The following is a 21,731-nucleotide window of genomic DNA, read 5'->3' as shown; positions in this document are numbered from 1 at the left end:
TGTGGAATTATTTAGTTAAAGCATCAAAATTAGGTTTCACTGGCAAAGGCTGATTTCTCACTTTCTTCGAAGTTAGGCCCTATCCCAGAGATTCTAGTTCAATACTGAGGGAATGCTGCGCTGTCAGAGGTGCTGTCTTTTTGATGAGATGTTAAACCTCGCAGGCGGGTGTAGAAGATCTCAAGGCAGCCTTTCAAAGAAGAGCAAGGGAGTTCTGGTGTCCTAGCCTACCATTTATAGCTCAACCAGTAACACTGGTCTCATTGCTGCTTACGGGGGTGGCCTTGCTCTGCACAAATTGGCTGTCATGTTTCTTACACTTACGACAGTGACGAGATTTCAAAAGTACTCTATTGACAGTGAGATGCTTTGGGACGTCCTGAGGTTGTCAAAGGTATTATATAAATGCAAGTTCTTTTTTTGATGCCTCCTACCGCTGTGCAATCACTTTGAGTGCACTCCAAAGATCTATCCTTCGCCTTCTTTCTATTCCTCCTTTAAATGTTGTCCTTCAGTAACACCATCTGCAGGCAAGATGCCAGCTTCCACATGTATGCTGACAACACACACCTCAACTTCTATTATACTACACAGTCACAACTGTACCATCAGATTGCTTTCTGACATCAAACTTTAGATAAGGGGAACTTTCTTCAACTTAACAGTGACTAGGCCAAGCCATCTGTTCCAGGAATGCTGCTCAATGCATATATATATTATCCATGAAGACAAAGGCTTAGCCTGTCCTTGCCCCTAACTTTCATTTCCCCTCCTGGATGATCACTCTGTTTGAACTGGACTGTACATAATTCTCGTGATATGTTTAACTCTGAGCTGAACTTCAAGCTCCAAATACAATCCATCACTCAGACTGCTCATTACCACTTCCACAGAATTCACTAACTCCGTCCTTAACTGAGGTTCACCAATAGCAAAACCCTCATCATGTTTTTATCTCCAGACACAACTTTTCCACCACTCTTCTTGCAGCCCCCTGAGCCCTGCCATTACATAAGCTTGAACTTGTCTGACCTCTACTGACCACAGCCCATCCCACATTACATCCAACTCAACCATCAGTCCAAATCTAGCCAACTTCTGTAAGTTCCCTATCCCCCTACACATCAGGTTCGCAGCCATTTTCTTCATTTATAAATCTCTCTTCAGCCTCATCCGACATCTGCAACCCCCTTCAGCTTTTCAATCCAGCCAGTGCCATTCAGTCCTCCTGTGTCTCTGAACTCCATCATTCATTGGTTGTCTCTGCCCTAGTTCCTCCCAAATCCTCTCTGCTTTGCCAGTTCTCTGCAACTGTATCAGTCATCGATTAACTTCGCTGATACTCTTGGGTGTCCATTTTTTAAAGTTCATTCACGGGATTGTGGGTGTCGCTGGCTGGGCCAGCATTTATTGCCCATTCCTAATTGCCCTTGAGAAGATGGTGGTGAGCTGCCTTCTTGAACCACTGCAGCCCATGTGGTGTAGGTACACCCACAGTGCTGTTAAGGAGGGAGTTCCAGGATTTTGTCCCGGCGACAGTGAAGGAATGGCGATATATTTCCAAGTCAGGGTGGTGAGTGACTTGGAGGGGAACTTCCAGGTGGTGGTGTTCCCATTTATCTGCTGCCCTCGTTCTTCTAGACGGTAGTGGTCGTGGGTTTGGAAGGTGCTGTCTAAGGAGCCTTGGTGAATTCCTGTAGTACACACTGCTGCTGCTGTGCGTAGGTGAAGGAGAGAGTGAATGTTTGTGGATGTGGTGCCAATCAAGTGGGCTGCTTTGTCCTGGACGGTGTGAAGCTTCTTGAGTGTTGCGGGAGCTACACTCATCCAGGCAAGTGGGGAGTATTCCATCAAACTCTGAATTGTGCCTTGTAGATGATGGACAGTCTTTGGGGAGTCAGGAGGTGAGTTACTCGTCGCACAATTCCTAGTTTCTGACCTGCTCTTGTAGCCACAGTATTTATATGGCTAGTCCAACTCTGTTTCTGGTCAATGGTAACTCCCCAGGATGTTGATAGTGGGGGATTCAGTGATGGTAAAGCCTTTGAACATCAAGGGGCAATGGCTGGATTCTCTCCTGTTTGAGATGGTCATTGCCTGATACTTGTGTGGCGTGAACGTTATTTACTACTTGTCAGCCCAAGTCTGGATATTGTCCAGCTCTTGCTGCATTTGGACATGGACTCCTCTTGTGAGGGGAACTTTATTATTACACTAAAGGTGCTATTCTAAATATTCAGCAGATTCAAGTGTACTGCAGCCACCTGATGTTCAGCGCTCTTCTGTAGTGCCATATAGTTTTCATTGGCTGTTTCATTTCTTCTCCCCCCCACCCGTTCCCCTTCCCCACACCTCCTACTAATGTAGCTGGGGAAAGAGTAATCCGATGAACACATACAAAGAAGGTGGAGTGTAAATCTGACAGGGCCTGATTTGGGTCGAATGACCAGCTTGTGTTATCTGTAATCCTTGTGGATTTCTATGTACTATCATTTTCTAACTGGACTGAAGTCCAAAGGGAGCAACCTTCTTTGATGTTTCCACTCCTGAATCTGTGCTGTGCTCTATAATTGCGCTGGCTGAGGCGAGATAGCCCAGTACGGACAGGGATCAAACACGTCCATCCTGGCCTCTGTGGTTCACTGATTACTGTGTAAGTTCATTGAGCACCAGAAGCAGGGAAAGTATTTGTCATGGCTGAGAACTAAGGGATTGTTGTTCAGGATTAAAAGATACATCCCAGAGATAAACAAAGTGTGAGAATCACTTCCATCAGAGAACACTGTAAAATAAAGCCAGAATGTGTGCCAGCAAAGAGAGAAAACCAGAAGATACAGAGGCTGGGAAAAAAGCAAGTAACTCAGCTGGCTGATGAGCAGGATAATTTCATGTACTGCAGTAAACCACAGAAGACAAACTTCCACTGTAGACCTCACATATATGATATAAATATGTATCTCTGCAGCCTGCATTAAGAAACTGTTATTTTCAGTATATCCTGACCAGAGGCCTGTCTGAACGATGGAATGTTTTTTTTACTGGTTTTGAAGCCTCTGCAAACATTTTCCCTTAAATACTTTTTGAAAAATATTGTACAATTTGAACAAAGTTTTAAAATATCACAAGTGCATTCATTCAGGCAAATGTTGGCTCAGAGCCTGTAACTCAGCTAATTGTATAGAAACTTTAGCACAGTAAATGTCCTTAACCCTTAGAAAGCTATGCACATCTCTGTATCACATCTGCTGGGACACTATTCACAACAACAGAGGAGGGGTCTGTGCAGAAATGTCAAAATGACATTAGCATTCCACTGCCCTTTTTTTTTAAAACAATGAACTAATGAAAAGCTGCATCAGAATCACAAGTCCCTGCAGTCTCATTGCTTTTTATTGTTTTTTTTTCTAGATGATATCAAGATCTCAGTGAATGATTTCATTATTAAGGCAGCTGCTGTCACACTGAAAGTAAGTGGACTTTGAAAGAGGAATGGTACAGTGTAAGAGATTCCCTTTTCATCAGGAATGGTAATGTCATTCAGAGTCTCCTCGTGGCCCTGACTAGAGTAAACTGATGCGCCCAAGCCTAGAACCATGAGTTGGGATAATACAGAGTTGATAGAACCGGTACAATGCCTGTATGTACGGGTACTCGAGCAGGCATCTTTAACCCTGCTCTGCCAAAAATGAGAAGGTATACAGTTAAGATGCTGCCAATGTATGAGACCAGTTTCAAACCCCGACTCAACCCTCTAAAATAATAGAAAGAAGAACATACAATGCTGGAAATACAGCAGGTCAGTCAGAATCCATGGAGAGAACAGACACGTCGAAGCTCAGGACTTCTACAAAGGGCCTGACCCCTTCTGTTCTCTCTCTTGACCAATGCTGGCAGTTGTAGGGTTTTTTTGCCTCAAACAATTCGTTGGACAACACGTAGCCTCAGTAATCGAATTGTAACCAGGAAGCTATCTTTATATTTTAAGTATCCTAGTTGTGAACATTTCTTCAGGAATCCCTTTAGCCCCTTTCAATCACTGACACCCCTGAAAAACAGCAAGCAAATAGCATTGCATGGATTTTAAAGGCCAAGTACAAGCTAAAGCTGTGCCCTGAGGAAAGTTGCACTAATGAGCTATTAAAATAGTTCATGAGTGACTAAATATTCCTGTTCCCCAAAGTAAGCAGAGGGTTCTGTATAGGTCAGATTTTGCAGAGCAGCATGACTTTTCCATATTTCTTGTAAATACATTCATGTTTTATAAATGGGTGTATTTTAAACTGAGAGCCTCTTAGATGCAAATGAGGAGGAGTAACATGCAAAGAGACCCAGTAAAGAAGAGTAAAATGCTTGCCTAATTTAAAAATAAATCAAATGTCTTGGTGTTTAAAGGGATCTTAATAATGAACCTCTTTACAATTGCTACCATGCAACAAGATGGAATTATTAGAATACATTCAAAAAATTAAGTAATTTGCTATGGAGGAGCTAATCGTGATTATGTCTTGCAAGAGCTGGCTAATGGCATGAGATGGGAAAAGAAAAGTGAGAGTAAGAGCTTCTAAAATGGTAATTTGGCAAGTGTGTGAATTCAGTGCAGACTGGGAGGGAGGTGCTAAACAAACTAGCTGATATTAAGAGAATGTAATATTGAAGTGGGCTAAAAACTAACCAAAAATGTCAGCACCTGAAGAGATAATGATTTGTCATTCCCGCAAAATGTGGAAGATTTAAACATTAACTGTTGATGTATTGAGAGATATATATTCTTAGGACCAAAGGGTAGACTGCCCAAAATAGCGATGATTCATTCAGGAAGGCCCTGAATACATCAAGAGGCTTGTCGAGAATGTGCAGAGGCGAAGTTGAGGGTCGGAGCCTCAAAACCTCCAAACAACCCATCTACCAAACCCTTCAAGCACCACCTACTTCACATGTGGCAGAGTCTACAGATCGCACATTGGACTTCTCATTGGACCTTAGAACCCATTGAAACAGAGTGAAAGCTCCATCCCGTGGGTCTATCTAAGAAGAAAATTGGGACAGTATTGGTTGAAGTGAGAATAAGTTTGTAGAAAGGGAAGATGTCACAAGGAAGGATTTAGAGAGAAAGTCAATATGGTTAGAACTTGAAGATTAAAATAAAATGACTTGTTAAGTGAGTAGGGTGTGTTACAATCCTCCAAATCCTGGGAAGAAAATGTAGAAAGGAATCTGCACTGGGATTAGAAAGATGAATCGGAATAACAAAAAAGATTTGAAAAATTCACTGATCGATGGGACAGAGAGGGAGAAAAGAGAATGGGATTCCTAAATTGTGTACAAGATTCTTTCTTCAAGCGGTAAGGTGTAGGCATTATTTGTTCTGGTTATAAGGAATAAAATGGGTCACATAGATAAAATAAATGATGGTGATCAAAGTATGATGAGGGCTAAGTTAACCAGAAACTGTAAATCGTGCACAAAGACTAAAAAAGCAAATTGGATTAGGACAGATTTCAGAAAAATGAAGCAAGCTAGCTGAGGTGAGATGGAAGGGCACAGTGACACAGGACTATAGGGCAACAGTGGACGTTTTTAATAAAGAAATTACAAAAGTAAAGAATAAATAGATTCTATTTTTAAAAAAGAAAATTACCAGTGGTTTTAGGATCCCATGGATAAATAGAGGTTAGAAACCATTGAATGAATAAGAGGGCCTATCTGAGGAAGTAGGAGGTTAAGTGAGATAAGAGAAACAAAGAGAGTGTGAAAAATGTCAGAAACCAGTAAAAAGAGAATTATTAAATGTTAGGTGGAACCCATGAGAGAAGAGGATTGTCAGTTTATAGATGATAGATGTAGATGATGGCAGAGGTATTTACTAAGTATTTAGTAAAGAGAAGGATGGTGGAGAGAGATGAATTCTGAATTGGTTGAGAGTGAGATGAGTGATATTATGATAAATAAAATAATATTTCAGATAATTCAGTTATGCCAGAGGAAGGCAAAGCTTCAGAGCCCAGAATCCTGAGGGTGTTAAGGGAAGAATTTGCCTAGACTCTAGAAATTGTACTTGAAGACTAAGTGTGGATGTATATGGGAGGACTGGAAAGTGTCTAATGTAATGCTGATTTTTAGAAAGGGACTCAGCTAATCCAGATAATTATAGGTCAATTAGCTTAAATTTTAGAGTCATTAATTAAAATGAAATTGCCACACATCTGGATGAACAAAAAATAGCTAAAAGTAACCAACACAGATTGCCAAAGGAACAATGAGATAAAAACAAAAAAATTGGGAATGCTGGAAATCCAAAACAAAAACAGAATACCTGGAAAAACTCAGCAGGTCTGGCAGCATCGGCAGAGAAGAGCAAAGTTGACGTTTTGAGTCCTCATGACCCTTCAATACAACTAAGTAGAAATAGGAAAGGGGTGAAATATAAGCTGGTTTAAGAGGGGTGGGGAGAAGGGGGGCTGTTGTTGGGACAAGCAAGCAGTGATAGGAGGAGATAACCAAAAGATGTCACAGACAAAAGAACAAAGAGGTGTTGTAGGTGGTGATATTATCTAAAAGAATGTGCTAATTAAGAGTGGAGAGCAGGACAAGCAAGATAGCTCTAGTGGGGGTGGGGTGAAAAAAGTGATGGGTGGAATACATTTAAAAATAATGGAAAAAGGTGGGAAAAGAAAAATCTATATAAATTATTGGAAAAAACATAAGGAAGGGGGAAGAAACGGAAAGGGGGTGGGGATGGAGGAGGGAGTTCAAGATCTAAAGTTGTTGAACTCAATATTCAATCCGGAAGGCTGTCTAGTCGGAAGATGAGGTGCTGTTCCTCCAGTTTGCATTGAGCTTCACTGGAACAATGCAGCAAGCCAAGGACAGACATGTGGGCAAGAGAGCAGGGTGGAGTATTAAAATGGCAAGCGACAGGTAATGCTTGCGGACAAACCGAAGGTGTTCTGCAAAGTGGTCACCCAGTCTGCATTTGGTCTCTCCAATGTAGAGGAAACCGCATTGGGAGCAACGAATGCAGTAGACTAAGTTGGGGGAAATGCAGGTGAAACGCTGCTTAACTTGAAAGGAGTGTTTGGGCCCTTGAACGGTGAGGAGAGAGGAAGTGAAGGGGCAGGTGTTGCATTTTTTGCGTTTGCATGGGGTGGTGCCATAAGTGGGGGTTGAGGAGTAGGGGGTGATGGAGGAGTGGACCAGGGTGTCCCGGAGGGAACGATCCCTACAGAATGCCGCCAGGGTGTTGAAGGGAAGATGTGTGGCATCATGCTGGAGTTGGTAGAAATGGCGGAGGATGATCCTTTCAATGCAGAGGCTGGTGGGGTGATAAGTGAGGACAAGGGGGACCCTATCATGTTTCTGGGCGGGAGGAGAAGGCGTGAGGGCGGATGCGCGGGAGTTGGGCCAGACACAGTTGAGGGCCCTGTCAACAACTGTGGGTGGAAAACCTCGGTTAAGGAAGGAGGACATGTCAGAGGAACTGTTTTTGAAGGTAGTATCATCAGAACAGATGCGATGGAGCCGAAGGAACTGAGAGAATGAGATGGAGTCCTTACAGGAAGCGGGGTGTGAGGAGCTGTAGTCGAGGTAGCTGTGGGAGTCGGTAGGCTTGTAATGGATATTGATGGACAGTCTATCACCAGAAATTGAGACAGGTCAAGGAAGGGAAGTGTCAGAGATGGACCATGTGAAAATGATAGAGGGGTGGAGATTGGAAGCAAAGTTAATAATTTTTCCAGGTGCCGACGAGAGCATGAAGCAGCACCGAAGTAATCATCGATGTACCGGAGAAAGAGTTGTGGAAGGGGACCGGAGTAGGACTGAAACAAGGAATGTTCCACATACCCCATAAAGAGACAGGCATAGCTGGGGCCCATGCGGGTACCCATAGCCACACCTTTTATTTGGAGGAAGTGAAAGGAGTTAAAGGAGAAATTGTTCAGTATGAGAACAAGTTCAGCCAGACGGAGGAGAGTAGTGGTGGATGGGGATTGTTCGGGCCTCTGTTCGAGAAAGAAGCTGAGAGCCCTCAGACCATCCCGGTGGGGGATGGAGGTGTAGAGGGATTGGATGTCCATGGTGAAGAGGAGGCGGTTGGGGCCAGGGAACTGGAAATTGTTGATGTGACGTAAGGTGTCAGAGGAATCACGGATGTATGTGGGAAGGGACTGGACAAGGAGAGAGAGAGGTCAGCCTGTTCCTGCCCCACGGAACTCATTTCTCGCTATCCTGACTCCCTTCTCTCTCCCCTTGTGTGGTATCACTAGAATGCTGCCTGGCATGAGGAAACATAAATGCAAAAATAGACTTGGAAAAACTGGCCTATTTTGATAGAACAATGCAGATTATGGGCAATGTGATAGAAATTGTTTAAAATTCTTGAGGATGGGAGAGGGTAGATTGAAGCAGACTGTTGGCAGAAGTTAAGGTGTCAAGAATAACATCTTGGACGCAAGATTAACCATAAAAGATTTAGAACATAATCCCACAGTCACTAAATCTACAGTGGGCATTACCATTTGATGGTAAATTGCTTCTATTTATAACACAAGCATTTTGTTTTGCCCACTCCAGTTCTTTCTATGACAGCTGTCTTTTTTCCTCCACCCTCACACCTCCCTTGCTCCCTCCCTTTTCTCTCGATGAAAATCTTTTGAAGCAAATGCCGGATGTGAACTCCACCTGGAACGATGAGGGCCCTCATCAGCTGAGCTCTATTGACATCGCAGTGGCAGTTGCTACGGAGCGTGGTCTCGTTACACCAATCGTGCGAGATGCTGCTACCAAGGGAATAGAGGAAATTTCCACCATGGTCAAGGTAGGACAAGAGGGTCTGAATGCCACGAGAATAGTGACAGAAATCAGCATTTTATTTAATCCTTTCACCACCATGAATGTTAACATGTTGGTGTAAAGCCTGTCTTCTCGATAGAATTGATACATCTACTTAATATTTCTGTTCAAATCATTATGATAGATTGTCCAGTGTTTTGTAAATTACAATACAGTTTAATAAGAATTTTAGCATACTTAAGAAAACAGATTGATGGAAATTCAGCATAGCACGATTGTTGCTTTTTTCTACACTTACCATAAGAAACACTGACTTTTAGAAGGTCTGATACCAAAGCTGTTCAGGTTTTGAGGCCTCTTGCCAAAAGCCTTATGGCATGTTGCAGAGTAATAGAGTGGCAGGACTTGATTCACACTTGTGATACCCAGTACACTAAGGGCACCTTTACAATATAACAATAATATCGGTGCAAAGTGTAATTTCAACCCAAGTCCAGAGTCAAGCATGGTCTGGCACCAGAACAAGAGGGGACCTGCTTCAGGTCTCAACACTTGATTTCAATTACACAAGTTTAGCATCGCTGTGCACCAATGCTAAACCTATTGTGCAAATGAACCCTTTTGATATCTGTACTTACTTAGGCTGGCATGGCATGCTGTTGAGTGGAGAAATGTAGAGACCCATCTCCAGTGTAACCTGTGACAATCCAAAATTGGCAATATATTCGAAGGCCGAATTGAGCCAACCTGTTCAACCAGGAAAATACTGCAGTATGACAAGGAAACAAAACTGAAGTTATTTAGGAAAAACTGTGATGTGAAAAGATCTGCATCATTTTTATGTAATGACTAAGAATAGGCAATGCAGCAGGACTAGTGTTAAACAGTTCGACATGAGGTATTATAGGTGTATTTTTGTTTGTTTGAGATTTTTTTCAAAGAATGAAATTTAAACTCAAGGGGAGAGATGTTAATCCTGGAAGGTGGAGTAATACCATTTTCCACATATCCCAGATAAAGCATCAGTAGTCTGAGTCAGATAGAGTGCAAGCTAGATGTACAATCAAAACTGCACTGCAGAGCAGCACTCCTTACTGCACCAAGATGACAAGTTCCACTCCCCATAGCAACCATCCTGCGGGGTTGGAGTGAGATTGCCAATCTACTTCCAAACTAAGACAAATTTTTACTGGCAATTCTCCAGTCATCAGGCACAATTTCCACATCCAAGAATGTTTGTAAGATTGTGGTCAGACTCTCTGCTATTTCCTTCCTGATTTCCCTCAGCATTCTAGGATGTGTGCCCTCAAGCCTTGGTGCCTTTTGCACTTCTCACTTAACTCCAGTTTGTTCAGTAGTGTTTCCTTTTGGTTCATTCCCATTTATTCTGTGACAACCAGGGCAAAGTATTAATTTAATATTTCCACCATCCCTTTATCCTTCATTAGACTTTCTTCCCCCTTGCTAATCAGTCCTACACTTTTTTTACTTTTAGTGCATTTATAAAATCCTTGACCAGTTTTACATGCCAATTTTTGTTTTTTTTTAACCCCCTCAGCCTTTCTAAACCTTTTTTTTTGTTTCATTGTATTTCATTTATTCAGCTTTGTTCCTTTTGTATTAGTAAGCTTGATTCCTTGCATGCCTCTTTCTTTAAGTCTCAGTTTAATTTTAATTTGTCTATTCCTAATAATCTGTTTTCTATTGTTTGCATCCTATCTTTCTTACTAATTTTTCAATTTGGGTTATTTTGACTTGTTCCCCTTTTAATCTCATATCTTTACCCTGACTGTTCCCTAGTCAAATACCTTTGTAATTGACTGCTTCCTCACCAAACATCTTTATCATTGACTGTTCCCTTGCCAAATACCTTTATTGCTGACTTCCTCTCCTATTTAACTTCTTTATCAAACATAACAATGTTGTGGTTACCATCTCCCAAATATTTCCCTACCCTTATATTACATACACATGCCTCAAACATCTCTCTGTCTGTTTGGCAGTTTCACTTATTTTAGTCCATCCTCCTTTTGATATATTTTCTGTCTTATCTTACTGTTCCTTCGACTCCCAGTTATGCTTCCTCATCATTTTTTCCCTTTTCATCCACCACATTAGTATAAAACCTCACAATGCACCAGTTATTCTCCCAGCTAGCACATTGGTTCCATCCAGTACAGGTGAAACCCATCCATGATGTGCAGGATGCTAGCTCACTGGTCTCATTGTACCAGGAATCTGAAACCTTACCTCATACACCATATTTCCAATTGTGCGTCTAACTTCATTGTCTTCTAGTTCCTATATTGACCAGCATATTGCTGGGATTACTAAGCTTGAAGTCCCGCTTTTCAATTTTTATCTCCTAAGGAATGAAACTCCCTTTGCAGAACTGTATTTCAACATGAGCTGTGGCATTTTGCATACTCCCCTTCCCTCTGCAAAATCTTTTGCACCTGCTCCATGTTATTCCATACCTAGGCCAGAATTTTACATTCATCAGTCGGGCGAGCCCAACCGACTCAGCGGCGGGCAGCCAATTAAGGCCTGCACCGCGGCTTTGAGGCTCCCATGAAGAATGGGAAAATAGTCGCTGGGGCGGGCGGCCTCAGACTGCCGGTTCCAATGAGGAGCCGGCAGCCTGTTTAAAGAGTGGCCAGGGAGCCTGCTTGAGGCAGTGCACCATGGCCACTGAGAGAGGTAGAAATGTTCTAAGGAGGGCAGAGGTGGAGGAGGAGAGGGGGGCGCAGGTTGCAGGAGAGGCCAGCGGGGGGGGCCATTGTGCTCTCAGATTTTCGGATGCATGCCTTGCTGCCCTCCTGCAAGAGGTGGGAAACTGGCGTCAGATTCTGTATCCTGAGGATGGGAGGAGGAGGGCTCCCCATGTCACCAGCCAGGTGTGGGAGGAGGCTGGTGAGGCTGTAAGTGCCCATGGTGACATCTGGCGCACAATGTAGACAACGATCTGCTGCACTCCAGACGGGTGAGTACCATGTGTCTGTCTTGCCCATTTGACCCCCCCCCCCCCCCCCCCCCCCCCCCCCCCCCCCCCCGCCAAACACCGTATATGGCTGTCGTTACTGCACAGGGCATCCGACGCACGCTGGGTGGGCAAATGGCTACTGACAATGCTTACATCAGCCTTAGTGGTTGAGGAGAAGAAGGGCTTTCCCCGCAGCATATATTGGTTTCTGTGGCATTTGAGTAGTTTGGGGGCAAGCTGCAGGGGAGGCTGCACAACACATACTCAGAACTCCAACACATGTCATATTGGTGGTAATGAGATGGTGCAAGGGGTGCCTCAAGGTCTTTTGGGCAAGTCCCATCTGCTGGCATCGGCACTGCACCTAGTTGCACCTCCTTGCCATTGGCGCTAGGACCCGTGTACTATTCAAAATGATGGACGCCAAATGTGTCCAAGGGGACCGTTGGGGGAGGGGGTTGGGACCAGCCGTAATATATTCTGGGAACTCATCCCTAGTAGTGTGGACGGGAGCTGCTGGAGGCCTCAGATGGGCCACTGTGGGTGGGGTGCGGCATGCGCGTGCAGAGTACATGGGCGGGCTACCCCAATAAATCCTCTTCTCTGTTTTTCAGGCAAAAAGTAACCACACTGCCCAGGAGCGCCTGAGGACTGGAGGTGGGCGCACCCTCCACCAGCGCCTCACATCCTTCGAGGAGCAGGCCATGGGTGGGCAAATGGGTACTGATAATGCTTACATCAGCCTTAGTGGTTGAGGAGAAGAAGGGCTTTCCCCACAGTATATATTGGTTTTTGTGGCATTTGAGTAGTTTGGGGCAAGCTGCAGGGGAAGCCGTGAGACACATACTCAGAACTCCAACACATGTCATATTGGTGGTAATAAGATGGTCCAAGGGGTGCCTCAAGGTCTTTTGGGCAAGTCCCAGCTGCTAGCATCGGCACTGCACCTAGTTGCACCTCCTTGCCATTGGCGCTAGGACCCGTGTGCTATTCAAAATGATGGACGCCGAATGTGTCCAAGGGGACCGTTGGGGGAGGGGGTTGGGGCAGGGCAAGAGGCCAGGGCGGCTGGGGGCGGTGAGGCTGGGGTCCAGCGGGCAGGTATTTGAGGTCCACAGTCCCATCCACTCTGTCTGCACACCATCCAAACCACTGATGGTTGCTGCAATCGTTAATGCTGCAACAATGCTCATTCACAGACTGAGACATTCTGATGTTTGGGTCATACAGAAGAGACCCTCATCCCCTTGAGGAATAGCATCTCCACCACCTTCCAAAGTCACCTTATCCCATTTGTGACCACTATCGCCATGGTCTAACTGCCATTGGATCGCTGCTGCACAGCCAAAGACTTATTCCATTCAAGGAGGCTTGGGACCTCCTGCACCCTTTCAGCCAGTGCGCCCCACATTACTTTGTCCAAAAGGTCTTCAGCGCCTCAGCTGTGAACCTCATGGCACTCAACTTAGATGAATGCCACCACATTACTCATTCCTGCGCCAAGGGGAAATGTTGCCTTCTGGCCACCTAGTCTATGCCCCTACTTACGGAATGAAGGGTAATAATATGACCTCTCAGCCCCCTGTGTGCGGCGGAAAATGTCACAACTGTTTGAGATGTTTCCTCAGCCCCGCAACTATCCAGGCAACAATGTATCCAGGTCAGGTATCCCTGCACTCTTCCCACTCCTATGGTTCATAACAAGCCATGTGGCATTCATGAGGCCATCTGACCAGCCTGTCTGCCTGTGCGTTTTATGGTTGGGGCCCGTCTTGACTCATTTCCACTTCACCAATGTTCTTCTCCTTAGGGTCTTTAAGGGTAGCGACTTATGAGGCTGGAGGGGAAAAGCGATGAAAGGTTGAAGTGAATGCACGCTAACTGATGCACTGTCCTTGTTGTTAATTTCAGCATCACCACCAGAGCGACCCACACGTCCGCACCGCAGCCCCCCCTCCACACCTGAGGCCCAACATGTGTAACTTGCGGCACATCATTTCAGCCAGTCAGGCACCAGCACAGACACACACACCTCGGTGGGGACTTTACCATCAGCTAGTGTCCCGGGTCACAGTGGAGAGGGCACTTCACAATCGTTGGAGGAGATGGTAGGGACAGAGTGCTGATGGCTTTAGCAGCTGGAGGGCTGCAAGGGATGAGGCACATGCTGAGTCCAGCACAGATGACGTGCCTCTGGAGTTGCCCCCATTGCAGCAGCTGCAAGACAGGTGGCAGGAAGTGCATTTGCATCTGGCAGGGTTGCATGAGGGAGTGGTTCAGTTGCTTTCTGCGACGGAGGAGTCTAGGCAGAGTGCATGTGAAGATTCCGCCCTCAGGGCAGAGCTTCAGGCTTCCTTCAATGAGAGATTGGCGACTCTCATAGAGAGGGGCCTCCACCAAATGAATCAAAATATGATTGGGCTACGCTCTGACCTGCAAGCCCTCACAGCGGTACTGGCCACAGGTGGTCCTTCCCATTGTGAAAGATGTTGTGGACACCAAGCGCCAGCACTCAGTGCCCATGCATCCACGGTGAGCAGAGAGGTAGATTTGTACCTCATGTCGGTGCAGCAGTTACCTGTTGTCGCTGCGAGCTCCTCCCATGGTGCGCTGGATGAAGGCAGCAGCTCCTCCGCCCCTCTGCCAGTCAACATTTCTTCCGTTGAGGCTACGACAACTGGGGAGGCACAGTTCAGGAACTGACCACTCCCTCCCAGTGGGGCCATTACAGGCTCCACGGGCCAGAGGACACCTGCCAAGGTCATCTTAGCCAGTAGGACAGCAGAGTCAGCAGGCTGTCTCACAAGCCAATTCGAGCAATGGGGCAGCACGTAGACATAGCACCCGGAAATGTAAGCATAAGGCACCTTAGGCACTCCACGGGTATGTCACTGGTGATTTTGTGTTGGCCTTAGAATAGGGATCCATTTTTCTGTCATTGTGAAATAATCATGTGTGCTTTAATTTTGGACACAATAAAGTCCACCTTTGTTACCATGGCTGAGGGTTTTTTCATTGTGGTGCTTTTTTCTTTTTCACATAATTATCATGAGTGTTTGATGGACATTGATGTTTCTGTACTAAGGCCTTAGTTGCAGCTGAAAAGGTGGAAGATGTGGCACCTAAATGCCACGTGTGGAAGTTCCAGGCAATGCTGTTCCTGCTGATCCATGTGTGTGGAGCTAGCTGAAGGTTCTTTGGATTAAATTGTCCCGGGTGTCCCTGCCTCCTTGGTGTAAACGTGGGTCATTGCTGTGCCCTTCATCATCGCCCTGTGCTTCCTCACCCTCTGAGGCACTGCTGGATTCATCATGTGCCGCCTCATCCAAGGTGTCAAGGTCTTCATTGTCAGTTCCATCCCCCCTTTCCAGCGTAAGATTGTGCAGGGCGCAGCAGACTACCACGATCAGAGAGACGTGATCTGGGGGGTACTGGAGTGCGCCCCCTGAGCGTTCAAGGTAACGGAAGCGCATCTTGAGAAGACCAATGGCTCTCTCCACCACAGCCCTTATGGTGCCCTGGCTCCTATTGTACCAATGCTCAGCTTCTGTTCTTGGATGGCGGAGAGGCGTCATGAGCCACCTTCACAGGGGATAGCCCTTCTCACCCAACAGCCAACCATCCAGCCAAGCCGGAGCACTGAAGAGCCCCGGCATCTGGGAGTGTCTGAGGATGTAGGCATCGTGGGAGCTGCCTGGGTACCTTGCACAGACTTGTAGAATCAGCATCCTGTGATCACACACTATCTGCACGTTCATTGAGTGGAAGCCCTTCCTGTTGACGAAGGCACCGGGCTCACCTGCTGGCGCCTTGATGGCCACAAGTGTGCAGTCTATTGCACCCTGGACGTGGGGGAAGCCAGCAATGGCCACGAAGCCTCTGGCTCGCTGTGCCTGACTTGCCTGGTCGCAGCAGAAGTGAATGAAGGTGGATACCCGTCTGAACAGAGCGTCTGTGACCTGCTTGACACAAGTGTGGACAGCTGATTGCGAGACACAGCAAAGATCACCCACCGAGCCCTGGAAGGAGCCAGAGGCATAGAAGTGGAGGGAAACTGTGAGCTTCAGAGCCGCTGGCATGGGATGTCCACCCACACAGTTAGGGGAGATCTCAGGGCCAATCATCGGACAGATATAGTTGACTCTCTCTCTTGAGAGTCGGAGCCTCCTTCGGCACTGCACCTCAGTCATATTGAGGTAGCTGCTTTGCCGCCTGTATACCCCGGCAGCAGGATAGTGGCTTCGTCTGCGGCTCCTTGCACCTTGGACAACCTCTTGGCCCTGCGCCTGACCTCCCAAAGGTGGCTCCCCTGGAGGCTGATTGTTCAGTCCTGGCCTCCTCCTTATTCTATCCCTCCCTTCCTCCTCAGAGCAGCTGTCTCCAGTGGAGAGGTCAGAACTCATAGCCCCAGGCTAAATGGAGGCCTCCGGAAAGCTGCAAGGCCGAAAAAGAATTCTATCTGCAGACTGGTTTCAAATTACTCAAAAACCTCTTGGACATCGATGACAACTACTAACAATCACACAGGCCAGTTTTAAACACTTTCATCAATTAATACTTCATGTAAAACATGAACAACCTCTCTGAGTCCACATATCCTGACATTGCAAAAGTTTTCTTAAAAATTTCCTACCCGCCTGCCCGTTGGGCCGGTGCACTGACCCAAAGTTTGCACGGGCCCCTCAAAATCCTGGACAATTGGCAAGTTAAGGGCCTTAACGAGCCCTTCAATTAATGGCGAGCGAACTGAGCGTGCCCGGCAACCGAAATATCACGATGGCTCACGCTGACTTTGGGACACTCACGCAATGTCAGCGCACGACATTTAATGTGCTGACGTGCGGGCTCCGTTAGCCTCACATCAGCTGGAAAATTCTGCCCCTAGTCTCCTGGGAAATATGTCCCATTTGGGACCCTGGATTGTGACTGCTGAAGGTTCTGTCTATTCCCCTGACTATGGAATCCTCTATTACTACTGCATTTCTGCACTTCATTTATCCTCCCTTCCTACCCACTTGCTGCACGGTGCCGTAGATTTAGTTGTGTTTGCCACCCACCGAGTTGCTGCCAACAAGGGTTATCATCTCTCACACACATAGACCATCCAGGATTGCCACATCATGGGCCTCCACATGCTAACCTAATCTCTCTTTTGCTCGCCATTTACTGAAATGAAAGTCAACGCATCAGTTATGTACCCTCAAGCACATACATATAATTTCTCCAATAAAGGTTTATATTTAAGGATGAATCTTGGTACTGGGCAATTCTACAATAAGTTAACCTGTCCTTAAGCAGATTTGGTGGCCCAGAATTTCTAATTTCTATAAATGTACAGCTAATTTATTCTGTGACTTAAATCCTGTATAATGACTCCAGTTATGCATAGTATTACTAGCTGATTGTTATAGGGCAATGGGGAGGTGGCATTTTTAATAAGTGATGTGAGGTGGCATTTGGGGAACGAGCCATGCAAATAAAGGGATGCTGAAAGTTATTGTTTATTGACCAATAACATCAGCAGGAAATTTTTAAGTCTAAATGTACTCCTGTTCTAATGAGTACCAGTTTAATGAGTGTCTGTTCTAATGAGTGTTGTCAGATCCTGGATAATTAAGTTTTAATCAATCTTGACCTAGGATTGGTAAAGCAGGAATTCACCAGAAGTAAAAATTTAATGAACTGTGAAGTTCTCTGGTATTTTGCATTAGAGTGCAAGATGAAACTGGAAGAGTATTCACTGCAGCTGTGTTCTTAACATGCTACAGTTAATTTTTATCATTGACAAAGCTCTGGTTGAAAACTCTGTTCAAGTCTTTCCAGTGCAGATTCCGCCTTACCCGTTACACCAAGGCTGTCCCAGAAAATTGTTCTCAGGTTGTTCTTACATAAACCAATTAGATGTTGTGGCCTTAAAGGGCAGTGAACTTAAAACAAACATCCCTTGGCAACAGTAAATGGATGTTTTTTAAGGGCAGGAGTATTGAATCAATTTACTATGTGTAATTTCATTGCAGGTGCGTTTTTTAAAAAAATAAATGCTAAAGCCTTGTCCCATTTATAAAGTGTCTTCATCTCCACAAATGCAGTATGTTATTGATCCGAAATAAAAACAGAAAATACTGGAAATACTCAAGTTCATCAACCTGAAAGGTTAACTCTGTTTCTCTCGCCACAGATGCTGCCTGACCTGCTGAGTATTTCCAGCATTTTGTTTTTATTTCAGAATTCCAGCTCCTGCAGTATTTTGCTTTTCTTCTCATGTTATGATACTTCCCTTTGGAGATTAGGGAACTCACCTGTGATCTCACTGCTCAGTTATTATATCCTTCCCAAAGCTGTGTTATTTTTCATAAAACTGTCCAACGGTGTAACTAAATAAGGATGCTACTCGCACAGATTGTCACAAAATCCGAAATCGTATGAAGGGAGCTAGCAGGGCACTTACTGTTGTGCCTCAATCTACCTCGTTGCATTGCTTCATACTTTAAAGCTGCTGGTCATTTGAGTTCTCTGATTGAGCTTCTGTGAAGCACTTTAGGGTTTCTTGCGCACAGTCGAGCTCCAGACAGTGATGTGTCGAATCGCTGTGTCATCTTGATGTGGTGGAGTTAAATGATGTTCCCAAGGGGGCATTCTACAGAATGAAAAGCTGAATTGGATTCATTTTTGATAAGTACCATTTACTAAGAATATATACTCATTCCCTTATCATAGAACATATACTCAAATCCTTAGAGCTTTTACACAACTTTCTTAATAAATATATAACAGCTTCTGCCATTTCCTTTACATTAGCATTTGTTCCTGTGGGTATGAAAAGACTAATTGTCTGTAACGCTTCAAATTTGCAGTAAGTCAGTAACGTTGCTGATTGGTTTATGCTAATCTTACAATAGTGCAAACCAATCAGACCCTAAAGGCTACTTCCTGTCTACTTATGAGTATTTGCTGAAGAAAAATAAAGTTGGGAACATGTTGCAGACCCAAATGGATTCCAGACTTCACTTATATATATTTTTTAAAATTTTCCTCATTGAGGAAAATAACCAGAAAGAAGAGCCCAGCAAACTAACCAGTCAGAAGGAGCAGCTCCCTCATAACATTAACTAAAACAACAGCAGAGAACAAATTCACAGAGACAGATGATTTGGAGCCAGATGTATTGGTTTATACAGGTTGGTTGCTTACCTGCCCTTGTTCCCCAATTCAGCGGGTCCAGACATGACCCCATTTCATGTCAATCTGGGATGTTAACTAGTCTACGTAGTTAAATAAAATGGACGGGAAATTTGCTTAAAACTGAGATTGGAAACTTCAGCATGTCACAAATAGAATATTTTAGGCTATGGACACAATAAGAGGAACAATGGACTGTGCTTATATATATAGCCACGTATACTCTTCAACTTGCTTAACCTCCTGAAGTATGGTTTCCACCTCAAACATTGGTTTCCACCTCAATTTTAAAAACTCCATCATTATTTCAAATTCTTCCACTACTTTGCCCCTTCCGATCTCTCTAAGCTCCTCCAGCCTTACACCCCTGCACATTATCTGCCCTCTTGCGCAATCCCGATTTTATATCTGTCCGCTGTTGGTGGATATGCCTACAGCTGCCTAGCCTTAAGCTCCAGAATTTCCTCTCTAAACCTATCCACTTCTCTTTCCTTCGTTTCTTAAAATCTACCTGTTTGGCCAATCTTTTGGTTATCTGCCTTGATATCTTGCTATGTGGCTCGGTTTCAGATTTTGTTTGATAATGTTCTTGTGAAGAACTTGTGGAATGTTTTACTGCATTAAAGGCACTATACAAATGCAAGTTGTTGTCGTTGACATCGACCCTATCAACAACATTGAGCAGTTTTAAGCTGCAAATTCTAACAGCTCTTGAGTGATAAAGTTCCTATAAATGCTTCATTATCTGTTCCATGGAATATTTATCCCTATTGAATGCTAACTTCTTTCATAAACAGATATACTTGTCCTATTCCTTGTGCTGCTGAATAGGTTAAACTCTGCAGCAAGCAGAATCTGGCTGTTAGACAATATTGTACATGACTCAAATTCTGTGAAATTAATATGAATTGGCGGAGTCATGCAGGAGCTTGCTATGAATACCACTGAAATCCCCACTCAATAAAAAAGGGAAAATAGATTTGTGAACTTTGATCAGGAGCTCCTGCCTGCATGTCAGTGCCAGGTAGTACTGAGATATGCAGGCTGCAATTAGTACTGTCCATTTATTTGCGCAGCTGAACGTTTTGATAAAAGTTCTTGTATAAAGGGCTTGTATTTGCTTTTCTTATCCTCCCCTTTTGTATGCCTCATTCAATGATAGCAGTTTTATTTTCCTATAATAAATCCAGCATTGTCACTAGGATTTCAGTGAAGTGTAACAATGTAGGGTGTGAGTTTTACATTCAGGTTTCAGTGAATCATAATAGTGGGTGGATGGGAATGTTGTTGCTATGTCTATTTTAATTACAAGCACCAACAACAACCATCCAAGATTTTGCATCTTCTGTCTTGCTTGTCATAGGGAAGTATTTCAAATGCTATAAGGCTGTGATAAAGTTCTGGTGCTTAGGGGTCTAACTTGATAGTAGTGACAGCGCACAGCTCCTGACATCCAAGTCACTCAGCGTCCTGACTTGAAAATATATCGCCGTTTCTTCACTTTCGCTGGGTCAAAATCCTGGAACTCCCTCCATAACAGAACTGCAGGTGTACCTACACCACATGGACTGCAGCAGTTCAAGAAGGCAGCTCACCACCACTTTCTTGAGGGAAGTTAGGGATGGGCAATAATTGCTGGCGCAGCCAGTGATGCGCACATCCCATGTTCAAATGAAAAAAAGAACTGAGATGATGAATTAAAAGTGGCACACAAGAATTACCTTGGCTTAAATGTGATTTTTTTTCCCTTGCATCACATTGGTGTCATTATACCAAATATAGCAGTAGGATTCCCATTCATGTGGTCCTTGTGTCAGTGTGATATTGGACAAATTCTTCACCATCCGAGATCAACTCTTCCTAAACACTGAGGGTGGGGGTCCATCACACAAGTTCCTGGGATAGTCTCAGATTTAATCAGGGGTGTGGTTGGCACTGCGTATGTGTTCCTCTTCCCACTTTCAGAGAAGAAGTCAGTTTTCAGCCACAAAGCTTGATGGAATACGCTGACGGAATTAGTGATTCTAAACTTAGAAAAGACAAAAGGAAGAGGACTTATCCTTCCTGATACTTGTGTACACAGGCCTTGATATCTCATCTAGGTCTCCACTAGCCTGCAAGCTCCCATACAAGCCCACTTCCATCTCTAGGTTTCCATCCAGGCCTCTTTTGGGTGTCCAAGACCACATCCAATTCTATCTGACCTTGAGCTTATATCCAGGGACCCTCTCCGTCCCACGTTCTCACCAGGCCAATCCCTGCCCCCAAGCCTCTGTCAATCAAAGCAATATGGGCAGACAAATTGTGAAGGACTCTGTAAGGCCATGACAATTGTTACAAAAGACTCTAGGTTTTATTTTTTGTGTGAACGAATTTGCAGGTGAATAAAATAAACAGTTACTTAAAAAGAAACTATGTGAATGAATTTGTTTAACTATCTAATTTGTTTCACAAATTAAATAATGGAGTTGTTGTTCACTGACTAGGTTCAAAACTGAAACATGTTGATTGGAGTAATTAAGATTTAGCTTGGAGCCAGTACAGTGAAGGTTCACTAAATTGGTCCCTGGGATGAGGGGTTGTCCTATGACGAGTAAATTGGGTCTTTACTCTCTGAAGTTTGGAAGAATGAAAGGTGACCTCATTGAAACATATAAAATTCTGAAGGGGCTTGATAGGGTAGACACTGAGCTTGTTTCCCCCAGTTGGGGAACCTAAAACATGGGAGCAGAGTCCAAGGATAATTGCAGGAGATGTTGCATAGTCTGTGGCTCAGTTC

At 44.6% G+C, this 21,731-nt stretch overlaps 1 protein-coding gene across 2 annotated transcripts in view; it reads left to right on the top strand.

Annotated features, from left to right (window-relative positions):
- Positions 1-21,731, top strand: part of pdhx (pyruvate dehydrogenase complex component X) — a 230,810-nt gene that overhangs the window by 168,624 nt on the left and 40,455 nt on the right. For both annotated transcript variants that reach the window (XM_041197437.1, XM_041197438.1), the window contains 2 exons: positions 3,409-3,467; positions 8,657-8,815. In XM_041197437.1, the coding sequence (XP_041053371.1) occupies positions 3,409-3,467; positions 8,657-8,815 (218 nt within the window). The remainder of the gene's footprint in view (positions 1-3,408; positions 3,468-8,656; positions 8,816-21,731) is intronic.

The sequence above is a fragment of the Carcharodon carcharias genome, chromosome 10 (assembly GCF_017639515.1).
Source record: "Carcharodon carcharias isolate sCarCar2 chromosome 10, sCarCar2.pri, whole genome shotgun sequence".
Classification (NCBI taxonomy): domain Eukaryota; kingdom Metazoa; phylum Chordata; class Chondrichthyes; order Lamniformes; family Lamnidae; genus Carcharodon; species Carcharodon carcharias.
Note: the sequence above shows the minus strand (reverse complement) of the source record. Positions and strands in the feature narration are given on the sequence as shown.